Raw genomic sequence first — 12,763 nt, forward strand, 5'->3', positions numbered from 1 at the left:
AGTGCTAGAGGCGTCACTACATACACTCTGGTTAGAAAACAAGCTGTATCACAACCAGCTGTGATTGGGAGTCCCATAGGGAGCCGCACAATTGGCCCAGTGTCGTCCAGGTTTGGCTGGTGTAGGACGTCATTGTAAATAAGAGTTTGTTCTTAACTGACTTGCCTAGTTAAATAAAGTTTATTTTTTTTAAAAGACGGATATTATGAGTTTATCTGAGACCTGATGAGTATGTGGCTCTAAATGAGGCATCTCCAATGGGAAATCTAGTGAATCAGGAAGAGGTAGTGGGATAACCTTCATTCAAGAGCCCAGACTATGTTTAAAACCTATTGCTGCTGCTGACTTTTCCTGCTTTGTGGTACTCACTCTGAACTATACCATACTTAAGGCAAAATACTACTTGAATTTTACAGGCCACCTGCTCCTTATACTATGTTTTTGCCAGAATTTTCTGAATTCTTATCAAGCCTTGTAATCCTATATGACAAAATAGTAATTATAGATGATTTTAATGTACATGTGAATAATAGCAGTGATGCCCTGGGAATAGCATTTTCCTCTCTTATAGAGTATTTTGCCTTTGCTCAGAATGTATTGTGCCCACCCGCTGTCATAGCCATACGCTAGATCTACCCCTATCCTATGGTATTGATATTTTAAATGTATCAGTCTCTCCTCAAAATCCTGTACTCTCAAACCATGTACTTAGAACTTTTTAAATTGAATTGATATTCCGCCCTAGAACTGAACCTGGATTTTATTTTAGCCACCTCCCAGAAATGATAGATTCTAGCATTAATACCACAATAGCATTCCTCCAAGCTTGAAGTATGCTGGCTGGCATGGCAAGACAGACAGCATCACAAATTACAAGCAAGCCTTAGGGTCTGCGCATGCATCCTACTCCTAAATTAATAGCTGATAACAAATAGATTAGATTTCTCTTCAGCACTGTAGCAAGTCCCACATAGAAGCAGACCCCAGCCTGCCTGAGCATTTTCTAGCCTCACCTGTAAGAGATTTTATGATTTTTTTAAATGAGAAAATTACTACAATTAGAGTTAAAATCTCAATGAAGTCATCTGATATGCCACAAACCCTACAGGAGTATGAGGAGAGCTATTCTGGATTGTTTAACACCCCTGACTTGGTTGAACTCATTATGCACTCCAAGCCTTCCACCTGTCAACTTGACCCAAAACCCACGAAGCTCGTCAAATAACTTCTCCCACTAATAATTGTAAACACATCTTTCCATACGGGAATAGTCCCTGAATCTCTTAAATAGGCTGTAATTAGACCTCTTAAAAAAAACATATTATAGGCCTAAAAAATAAAAAACAATTAGGCCAATCTCAAATCTCTGTTTCCTTTCTTAGATACTAGAGAAATCAAATCAAATCAAATTTTATTAGTCACATACACATGGTTAGCAGATGTTAATGCGAGTGTAGCGAAATGCTTGTGCTTCTAGTTCCGACAATGCAGTAATAACCAACGAGTAATCTAACCTAACAATTCCAAAACCACTACCTTATACACACAAGTGTAAAGGGATAAAGAATATGTACATAAAGATATATGAATGAGTTATGGTACAGAACGGCATAGGCAAGATGCAGTAGATGGTATCGAGTACAGGATATACATAGGAGATGAGTAATCTAGGGTATGTAAACAAAGTGGCATAGTTTAAAGTGGCTAGTGATACATGTATTACATAAAGATGCAGTAGATGATATAGAGTGCAGTATATACATAAACATATGAGATGAGTAATGTAGGGTATGTAAACATTATATTAAGTAGCATTGCTTAAAGTGGCTAGTGATATATTTTTACATCAATTTCCATTATTAAAGTGGCTGGAGTTGAGTCAGTGTGTTGGCAGCAGCCACTCAATGTTAGTGGTGGCTGTTTAACAGTCTGATGACCTTGAGATAGAAGCTGTTTTTCAGTCTTTCGGTCCCTGGTTTGATGCACCTGTACTGACCTCGCCTTCTGGATGACAGCAGGGTGAACAGGCAGTGGCTCGGGTGGTTGATGTTCCCTGATGATCTTTATGGCCTTCCTGTGACATCGGGTGGTGTAGGTGTCCTGGAGGGCAGGTAGTTTTCCCCCGGTGATGTGTTGTGCAGACCTCACTACCCTCTGGAGAGCCTTACGGTTGTGGGTGGAGCAGTTGCCGTACCAGGCGGTGATACAGCCCGACAGGATGCTGTCGATTGTGCATCTGTAGAAGTTTGTGAGTGCTTTTGGTGACAAGCCGAATTCCTTCAGCATCCTGAGGTTGAAGAGGCGCTGCTGCGCCTTCTTCACGACGCTGTCTGTGTGGGTGGACCCATTCAGTTTGTCCGTGACGTGTACGCCAAGGAACTTAAAACTTACTACCCTCTCCACTACTGTCCTGTCGATGTGGATAGCGGGGTGCTCCCTCTGATGTTTCCTGAAGTCCACAATCATCTCCTTTGTTTTGTTGACATTGAGTGTGAGGTTATTTTCCTGACACCACACTCCGAGGGCCCTCACCTCCTCCCTGTAGGCCGTCTCGTCATTGTTGGCAATCAAGCCACTGTAGTGTCTTCTGCAAACTTGATGATTGAGTTGGAGGCGTGCATGGCCACTCAGTCGTGGGTGAACAAGGAGCACAGGAGAGGGCTCAGAACGCACCCTTGTGGGGCCCCAGTGTTGAGGATCAGCGGGGTGGAGATGTTGTTACCTACCCTCACCACCTGGGGGAGGCCCGTCAGGAAGTCCAGTACCCAGTTGCAGAGGACGGGGTCGAGACCCAGTGTCTCGAGCTTGATGACGAGTTTGGAGGGTAGTATGGTGTTAAATGCTGAGCTGTAGTCGATGAACAGCATTCTCACATAGGTATTCCTCTTGTCCAGATGGGTTAGGGCAGTGTGCAGTGTGGTTGTGATTGTGTCGTCTGTGGACCTATTTGGGCGGTAAGAAAATTGGAGTGGGTCTAGGGTGTCAGGTAGGGTGGAGGTGATATGGTCCTTGACTAGTCTCTCAAAGCACTTCATGATGACGGAAGTGAGTGCTACGGGGCGGTAGTCGTTTAGCTCAGTTACCTTAGCTTTCTTGGGAACAGGGACAATGGTGGCCCTCTTGAAGCATGTGGGAACAGCAGACTGGGATAAGGATTGATTGAATATGTCCTTAAACACACCAGCCAGCTGGTCTGCGCATGCTCTGGGGATGCGGCTGGGAATGCCGTCTGGGCCTGCAGCCGTGCGAGGGTTAACACGTTTAAATGTTTTACTCATATCGGCTGCAGTGACGGAGAGTCCGCAGGTTTTGGTAGCGGGCCATGTCAGTGGCACTGTATTGTCCTCAAAGTGGGCAAAAACGTTATTTAGTCTGTCTGGGAGCAAGACATCCTGGTCCGCGACGGGGCTGGTTTTCTTTTTGTAATCCGTGACTGAATGTCGACCCTGCCACATACCTCTTGTGTCTGAGCCGTTGAATTGCGACTCTACTTTGTATCTATACTGACGCTTAGCTTGTTTGATTGCCTTGCGGAGGGAATAACTACACTGTTTGTATTCTGTCATGTTTCAGGTCACCTTGCCCTGGTTAAAAGCAGTGGTTTGCGCTTTCAGTTTCATGCGAATGCTACCATCAATCCACGGTTTCTGGTTTGGGAATGTTTTAATCGTTGCTATGGGTACGACATCGTCAATGCACTTTCTAATGAACTCGCTCACCGAATCAGCGTATTCATCAATGTTGTTGTTTGACACAATGCGGAACATATCCCAATCCACGTGATCGAAGAAGTCTTGAAGCGTAGAATCAGATTGGTCGGACCAGCATTGAACAGACCTGAGCGCGGGAGCTTCTTGTTTTAGTTTCTGTCTATAGGCTGGAAGCAACAAAATGGAGTCGTGGTCAGCTTTTCCGAAAGGAGGGCAGGGGAGGGCGGAAGTTAGAATAGAAAAATCCAGGGTTTTACCAGCACTGGTAGCACAATAGATATGCTGATACAGTTTAGGGAGTCTTGTTTTCAGATTAGCCTTGTTAAAATCCCCAGCTACAATGAATGCAGCCTCAGGATATGTGGTTTCCAGATTGAATAGAGTCAAATAAAGTTAGTTCAGGGCCATCGATGTGTCTGCTTGGGGGGGAATATATAAGGCTGTGATTATAATTGAGGATGATTCACATCACTCCAGTTACTCTGTGACGCATCAGTCTGATTTTCGATATTAAGGAACTCCTAACTTTTAAGTCACTGCATGCCCCTTCTTATCTGACAGACATGCTTGTTCCTTACAATCCAGTGAGGGTGCTCTCTATTAAAACACATCAGTTGTGGAATAGCTTGCCCTGTCAGGTAAGAGGTGCAAACACCATTGAGGTTTTTAAATTACTATTAAAAACACACCTCTTGAGCCAGATTTTAATAATAGATATTTTTGCTTTCTACGTTCTTCTATTATCGCTTTAATGCAAAGTATGTTGAATTCTAAATGCACTTTGAATTTTTTATTTGATTTGAGTTTGAGTGAGTGGTGGTGTGACTAAAATGCTAGCCACGGTCACCTGAGAGAGTGGGCATTAGCATGGCAAGCAAAAGACTTCATAACACAAGAGCTTTGTCCCAAATGGCACCCTTATCCCATATAGTGCACTTTTGACCACAGCCCACGGTGTCATTTTGGAGCATATACAGTTGAAGTCGGAAGTTTACATACAACATAGCCAAATACATTTAAACTCAGTTTTTCACAATTCCTGAAATTTAATCCTAGTAAAAAGTCACTGTCTTAGGATCACCACTTTATTTTAAGAATGTGAAATGTCAGAATAATAGTAGAGAGAATGATTTTTTTTCAGCTTATATTTCTTTACATACACTCAATTTGTATTTGGTAGCATTGCCTTTAAATTGTTTAACTTGGGTCAAATATTTCGGGAAGCATTCCACAAGCTTCCCACAATAGGTTTTTGGCCCATTCCTCCTGACAGAGCGGGTGTAACTGAATTAGGTTTGTAGGCCTCCTTGCTTGCACACGCTTTTTCAGTTCTGCCCACAAATTATCTATTGGATTGAGGTCAGGGCTTTGTGATGGCCACTCAAATACCTTGCTGTCCTTAAGCCATTTTGCCAGAACTTTGGAAGTATGCTTGGGGTCATTGTCCATTTGGAAGACCCACTTGCGACCAAGCTTTAACTTCCTGACTGATATCTTGAGATGTTGCTACAAAATATCCACGTAATTTTCCATCCCAATAATTTTCATTCCTCATGATGCCATCTATTTTGTGAAGTGCACCAGTCCCTCCTGCAGCAAAGCACCCACACAACATGAATGCTGCCACCCCCGTGCTTCACTGTTGGGATGGTGTTCTTCGGCTTGCAAGCGTCCTCATTTTTCCTCCAAACATGACGATGGTCATTATGGCCAAACAGTCATATTTTTGTTTCATCAGACCAGAGGACATTTCTCCAAAAAGTATGATCCATGTCCCCATGTGCAGTTGCAAAATGTGGCGGTTTATGGCAGTTTTGGAGCAGTGGCTTCTTCATTGCTGAGCAGCCTTTCAGGTTATGTCGATATAGGACTCGTTTTTACTGTGGATATAGATACTTTTGTACCTGTTTCCTCCAGCATCTTCACAAGGTCCTTTGCTGTTGTTCTGGGATTGATTTATACTTTTCGCACCAAAATACGTTCATCTCTAGGAGACAGAATGTGTCTCCTTCCTGAGCGGTATGACAGCTGCGTGGTCCCATGGTGTTTATACCTGCATACTATTGTTTGTACAGATGAACGTGGTACCTTCAGGCATTTGGAAATTACTCCCAAAGATGAACCAGACTTGTGGAGGTTTCCAATTTCTTTTCTGAGGTCTTGGCTGGTTTCTTTTAATTTTCCCATGATGTCAAGCAAAGAAGCACTGAGTTTGAAGGTAGGCCTTGAAATGCATCCATAGGCACACCTCCAATTGACTCAAATGATGTCAATTAGCATATCAGAAGCTTCTAAAGCCATGACATCATTTTCGGAAATTTTCCAAGCTGTTTAAAGACACAGTCACAAATCTTCTGACTCACTGGAATTGTGATACAGTGAATTATAAGTGAAATAATCTGTCTGTAAACAATTGTTGGAAAAATCCCTTGTGTCATGCACAAAGTAGATGTCCTAACCGACTTGCCAAAACTATAGTTTGTTAAAACTTCTTCAGGATCGGTGGGTCCCCCATGGGACGGTTGAGCTAACGTAGGCTAATGCAGTTAGCATGAGGTGGTAAGTAACAAGAACATTTCTCAGGACAAAGACATATCTGATATTGGCAGAAAGCTTAAATTCTTGTTAATCTATCTGCACTGTGCAATTTAGATGTGCAAAAATATATTACAGTGAACTAATACCATGCTATCGTTTGAGGAGAGTGCACAATTTTGAACATGAAAAGTTATTAATAAACCAATTAGGCACATTTGGGCAGTCGTGACAAAAAAAACAATTGAACATAAATGCTGCATACACTGCTGCCATCAAGTGGCCAACATGTAAATTGCGCCTGGGCTTGAGTAATACATTATAGCCTTTCAAAGATGTATTTCTTTGTATTATCTTTTACCAGACCTAATGTGTTATATTTTGTTACATTCCTTTCACATTTCCACAAACTTTAAAGTGTTTCCTTTAAAAAAGGGGCAGAAGAAGTTTTAACCAAAAGCGCAGTTCAAGAAGAGTCAAGAAAATATTTACCTAATAAACTAAAGTAAAAAATAATAAAAAGTAACACAATAACAATTGGTCCTAGACTTGGCGCTCAGTCTATTATATAGGTCCTGGATTGCAGGAATCTTGGCCCCAGTGAAGTACTGGGCCATACGCACTACCCTCTGTAGTGCGTTTAATTTATTTATTTTTTACCTTTATTTAACTAGGCGAGTCAGTTAAGAACAAATTCTTAACAGGTGGAGGTGGAGGTGGAGGTGGAGGTGGAGAGGAGGTGGAGGTAGAGAGCTGGAGCTAACTACCTTTTTTACACACGCTGACTTTGAGTACTCCACTACCCAGGCACTCTTTGGGGGAGACACAGAAGCCTTTGTTGGCTGGGTTCTCCTCCTTGCTGGCCAGCACGTCACGAGGAGGGGTGAAACGATATGCTGGGAGTCCCTTCACCTCCACATCCTTCTCAAACTCCATGAAGATGGACCTGAGGATCACAACAGAAAAAGTACTGTCTAACAGGGTGTCATGAGACCTACACAATAAAATACACACACATCAATATAAATCACAATAAAATACTAAATTACAAACATGATTATGAAAAACAAGCACAATGTTCACAGAGCATTCCCCACTAATGTTTAAAATGAATACAGCTCATAATATCTGCGGAACTATCTCGCTCACATTCGGACTGATATGAATGAATGGAGCCACACCAACAGTAAGGGTGGTCTTTTAGTTAAATTCAGTGTTGCATTCCCCCTAGTGAAAAGGGTTAAATTTTGCTAGTGAACTGCAGTGCACTAGACAATAAGATAATGATGTAGGCACCATAATGTAAACATAGCCATGGATTCTGTGGTGTTTAGAAAAGATGAATGCCAACACACAGTCTGAGCCAAGGCTGGAAGGATACTGTAAGCAGACCTGGGATCAAATAGTATTCGAAATCATTCAAATCCTTTGAAAGTTTGTTCTAAGCTACTTGGAGGCGATTGTGACGATTCTATTGGTTCCATTATGCCAGGCAAGTTGAAACAAGCCCAGCGAAAGTATCTGAAATTATTACAAATAGTACTTGAACCCAGGTCTGACTGTCAGGCCTTCAGGTAGGCCACCTGCAACAACGCTCTTTATTGTCTGAGACATGAGCTAATCTTTCAGAAAGCTGTGTAATGGTGAACATGTGTTGAACTACACTTGCTTCTACCCACACACCCTCCAATGTAAATGCATAGGTTAGTCAAGGGGTCACAGGTCATGTCACTCACAACAAGTCACCCACAGGGGAAATTACTTCTGGAGATTCCTGGGGTACTGGTACCCAGGTTTCTGATCAATTTCAAATAAGTTAACTCAGGGCAAAAACTGACATTCCAAATGTAATTGACCAAAACCCTAATGCTAACTCCAGATGATCTTTAAGTTTAACTAATCTTGAAATCCACAACTAGATCTTTAACTTTATTTAACTTTACATTTATATATTTATTTTTCATGAGAGATTAACATTCTTCCAATGTGGAATTAAACAGAAATTCCAAATGGAATTGACCCCAAAACTGGTACATCCAGTTGACTTGATCCTTCGGTCATTGCCAAAGGACATTTTGCCGATGTGGGACATAGTGTATCAGCTCTTCCCTAATTCTTAAAACAATGTGTATAAAAAGGACTTATCATTATCATAAACCTTTGGGTTACTGATTATGATATTAGTATAGTGAATGCTAATGAAATTGAATTATTTTTCCAGCATATTGGGGGCAGTCATTTTCTCTCTTTGAAATGTTTCACAGGGCTATGGTCTTGGGGAGAGCGGTGTGTGAGATTGAAACCGTAAACTACCAAATTAAATAAGGCCTGGCCTTTATTGTTTGTTTTTACCTTAAGGTTTGCAAATACCCACACACAACACACTTGTTATGTCTATTTGTTGGTGTTTTAAAATACTGTTTGATTTGTTGTGAGTGTGCTTTTTCATTTGGGTTTAGTGAGTTCTGTTTGTCTTTGTGCCAAGGTATCAACCTCTCTGGGATATGTGGGACGCTAGCGTCCCACCTGGACAAAAGCCAGTGAAAATGCAGAGCGCCAAATTCAAATAAATTACTATAAAAATCAAACTTTCATGAAATCACACATGCAAGATAGCAAATTAAAGCTACACAATCCAGCCAGCATGTCAGATTTCAAAAAGGCTTTTCGGCGAAAGCAAACGATGCTATTATCTGAGGATAGCACCTCCGTAAACAGAGAGAGAGAAGCATATTTCATCCCTGCAGGCGCGACACAAAACGCAGAAATAAAAATATAATCCATGCCTTACCTTTGACGAGCTTCTTTTGTTGGCACTCCAATATGTCCCATAAACATCACAAATGGTCCTTTTGTTCATTTAATTCCATCGATATATATCCAAAATGTCCATTTATTTGGCGCGTTTGATCCAGAAAAACACAGATTCCAACTTGCAAACAAACTGTAGCTAGCTTTCTGGTCATGCACAACTATCTAACAGAACACTTCAAGTTACCCTCGTTCTGGATGGCCGTACTTCTTCATTACACAAAGGACAAACCTCAACCAATTTCTAAAGACTGTTGACATCCCGTGGAAGTGGCAGGAACTGCAAGAAGGTCCCTTAGAAATCTTGATTCCCAATGAAACCTCATTGAAAAGAGAGTGACCTAAAAAAAAAAAATCTGAATGGTTTGTCCTCAGGGTTTCGCCTGCTAAATAAGTTCTGTTATATTCACAGACATGATTCAAACAGTTTTAGAAACATCAGTGTTTTTTATCCAAATCTAATCTAAATAATATGCATATCTTATCTTCTGGGGATGAGTAGCAGGCAGTTGAATTTGGGCATGCTTTTCATCCAAAATTCCGAATGCTGCCCCCTATCCTAGAGAAGTTTTTAAAGGGGCACACATACATGGATTTTTCTGAAGTTATTATTTTCTGAGTTTTAATTGAACATATTAATTATTTTGATAAGACAAGTACTGAAAACTTACTGGAACCCTAGGATACGAAATGTATGAAATGTTTGACTGTTTTTTATTAATTAGTCTAATATAGTAAGAAACACTTATTTGAAGGGTTTGTATGACCTCTGACCTCTGTCCTGACTTTCATGTGTGGTTTGATCACCCTCACTGGAAAGCCATTTGGATAATACATTTAAGGTCATTTGTAATACTGATTTGAAAGTAATTTGTAATATTGATAATTATGATGAAGTTTATAGTTAGCCATATTTGTGATTTGGACCAATGTGAAGAAGGAGAAGGCGTTGCCTTTGACTATGGGTAGGCTGCCTTAAGTCTATTTTACTATGACCGTATGGGTACAATTATTTTTCTTCATGGAGATATTAAGGGTAGTGATGCTAATTTGAATTTGTTATTTGAAAATATTTTTAAATTTTTTAAACCAGTAGTACTGTTTTATTTTTTAACACATTACTCACATAGTCATGTGTCAAAATTATGGGGGAGGTACTTGTCCTCTGAGGTTTTAGATTGAAGTTTACACACCTTGAGTGATACAGTTTAAGTCGGAAGTTTACATACACCTTAGCCAAATACATTTAAACTCAGTTTCACAATTCCTGACAGAAATTCCCTGTTTTAGGTCAGGTAGGATCACCTCTTTATTTTAAAAATGTGAAATGTCAGAATAATAGTAGAGAGAATGATTTTATTCCTTTCATCACATTCCCAGTGGGTCAGAGATTACATACACTCAATTAGTATTTGGTAACAATTGTTTAAGTGCTGTACAGAAACCCAGCCAAAAACCCCAAACAGCAAGCAATGCAGGTGTAGAAGCAAGGTGGCTAGGAAAAACTCCCTAGAAAGGCCAAAACCTAGGAAGAAACCGAGAGCGGCACCAGGCTATGAGGGGTGGCCAATCCTCTTCTGGCTGAGCCGGGTGGAGATTATAACAGAACATGGCCAAGATGTTCAAATGTTCATAAATGACCAGCATGGTCAAATAATAGTAATCACCGTAGTTGTCGAGGGTGCAGCAAGTCAGCACCTCAGGAGTAAATGTCAGTTGGCATTTCATAGCCGATCGTTAAGAGTATCTCTACCGCTCCTGCTGTCTCTAGAGAGTTGAAAACAGCAGGTCTGGGACAGGTAGCACGTCCGGTGAACAGATCAGGGTTCCATAGCCGCAAGCAGAAAAGTGGAAACTGGAGCAGACATAATGGGTGGTAAAGGTAGTGGTGGCTCAGGAGAGACATTGAAATTGGAACATTATCATGGGCCATCCACTCTACACACTGCTAAAATTATAGTAATTTAGATTAAGAATATATTAGGACACTGATCTGTAATTATAATCATGATAAGAATGTTAATACCATGTTAATACCAGAATTATAGGATAATTATAATGTATGTTAATATACATGTACATTCTGCCAATGTCGATGTGTGTTAAATTGAGGATTTTAAGTGATTGGTCCTATCACTGAGCAATGTCATTCTACATTTTAGTTGGATAATGAATTGGGTTCTAATTATGATTTGATTTGGTAACTGAATGATTTTTAAAACTGAATGATTGATTTGAGTTTAATATGTTAATAACTATATGAGTGAAGCAATTCATGTATTATGTATTGATTGTTTTGATTGCTGTTGTGAGCTAAAGATGTTGACACTATTCTCAGCATGCCCTGGTGAATGGAAAGGGTGAACTCTGATCCGGAGAGTGAAACTGATCCTAATATTTTTTATCTATAGGTATATATAAATAAATAGTGGCCTTATAAATAATGGAATCATGATGCTTGTCTTGGGTCATGTTCATTAGGCACAAACGTAATACATTTGACTTAAATCAGGAGCCACTACCTAGATTTGTCCAACAAGATTTTAGTTTCTGGGATGGAAATAGTTATTTCCACCTTGCTGATCCATTAGAGTGTGATAGAAAACGAAAGCTTATTTTATTAAATTCCATTGTTGCATGCACTGCATTATGCATTAAATATTAGATTTTCACTGTCTATGAAGATATAGCCTTGAATCATATAAACTGCAAGCAGGTGTCTGTGTATCAGGACCTCCCCAGACACATTGTGTTGGAGGTTGAAATGGGAGACAGTGCTAAGTTTCTTTGGAAAAGGCTGAGCCAGTGCTATAGCAGCCTGTCACATGCAGGAATACATGCAATGAATTATTGCTTTTATGCTTCTTGTTTTATGAAGAATGTATGCATTTTCTACAAGTGAATTAATGTTCTTAAATCTTGTAATTTTCTCTCAACATTGGGGAATGTGAGATAAATTACAAGATTATGTTGTAATACTGTTATTGCATCAAATGGTTGTTTTATGCCACAGAATAAGGGGTTGTTAAAACACTCATCTGTGTGTGTTCTACTGAGGATGGGCCTCTGGAAGATTTAACAATGACAGAAGATTTACGATGGATTAGTGATAAACCTAACAAGCCGACATTCCATAGCATGATTAGTGTCTGTGCGCCTGACTGGAAGGTACCAGGGAGAGATGGCTCGGGGCCAGACCCTGGTCTCTACACAATGATAACAGTGATTACAGCAGATACAGTCTTTGTATCTTTCATACAAATCTTAACCTTGTGACCCATTCCATACATCTGTTGTTTGTCATGCAGACTGAAGGAGGTGTATTTTGGCTATAAAAGACCTTTGTACCTTTGTCTCTGGGCTCTCAATGAATCATCTGAGAGTGATTCGTCGACCAGCTATCATTATCATAGCTCACTCAATCGATTCACTTTATATGTGTGTGTTGTATTGACCCTTATTAATAAGAGAATAAAGATTTTGTTTAAGTATAACTCTGATATACTCTGTGATAAATTTGTCTCTCCTCATTTGATAGTAAAGAAACTACCACAAAAGTCACACATGAGACCACAGGCCATCACTCAAATGAGCAACATCGCTCTGAACTTACAATTTTCTTGTGGGATCCATTTACCAAAGTAAAACTGTATATATTCAATACTGACCTTTGACATACTGTTTAGCAGAGTTGGGGTCATTTAACT

The 12,763-nt window shown here is 40.2% G+C and overlaps 1 protein-coding gene across 1 annotated transcript in view; it reads right to left on the minus strand.

Annotated features, from left to right (window-relative positions):
* LOC118387817 (lysosome membrane protein 2-like) overlaps positions 1 to 12,763 on the minus strand; it is a 54,668-nt gene that overhangs the window by 13,447 nt on the left and 28,458 nt on the right. The window contains exon 7 of the mRNA XM_035776556.2: positions 7,013 to 7,191. Coding sequence (XP_035632449.2) covers positions 7,013 to 7,191 — 179 coding nt within the window. The remainder of the gene's footprint in view (positions 1 to 7,012; positions 7,192 to 12,763) is intronic.

This window comes from Oncorhynchus keta, unplaced genomic scaffold, assembly GCF_023373465.1.
Source record: "Oncorhynchus keta strain PuntledgeMale-10-30-2019 unplaced genomic scaffold, Oket_V2 Un_contig_20057_pilon_pilon, whole genome shotgun sequence".
NCBI classification, from domain to species: domain Eukaryota; kingdom Metazoa; phylum Chordata; class Actinopteri; order Salmoniformes; family Salmonidae; genus Oncorhynchus; species Oncorhynchus keta.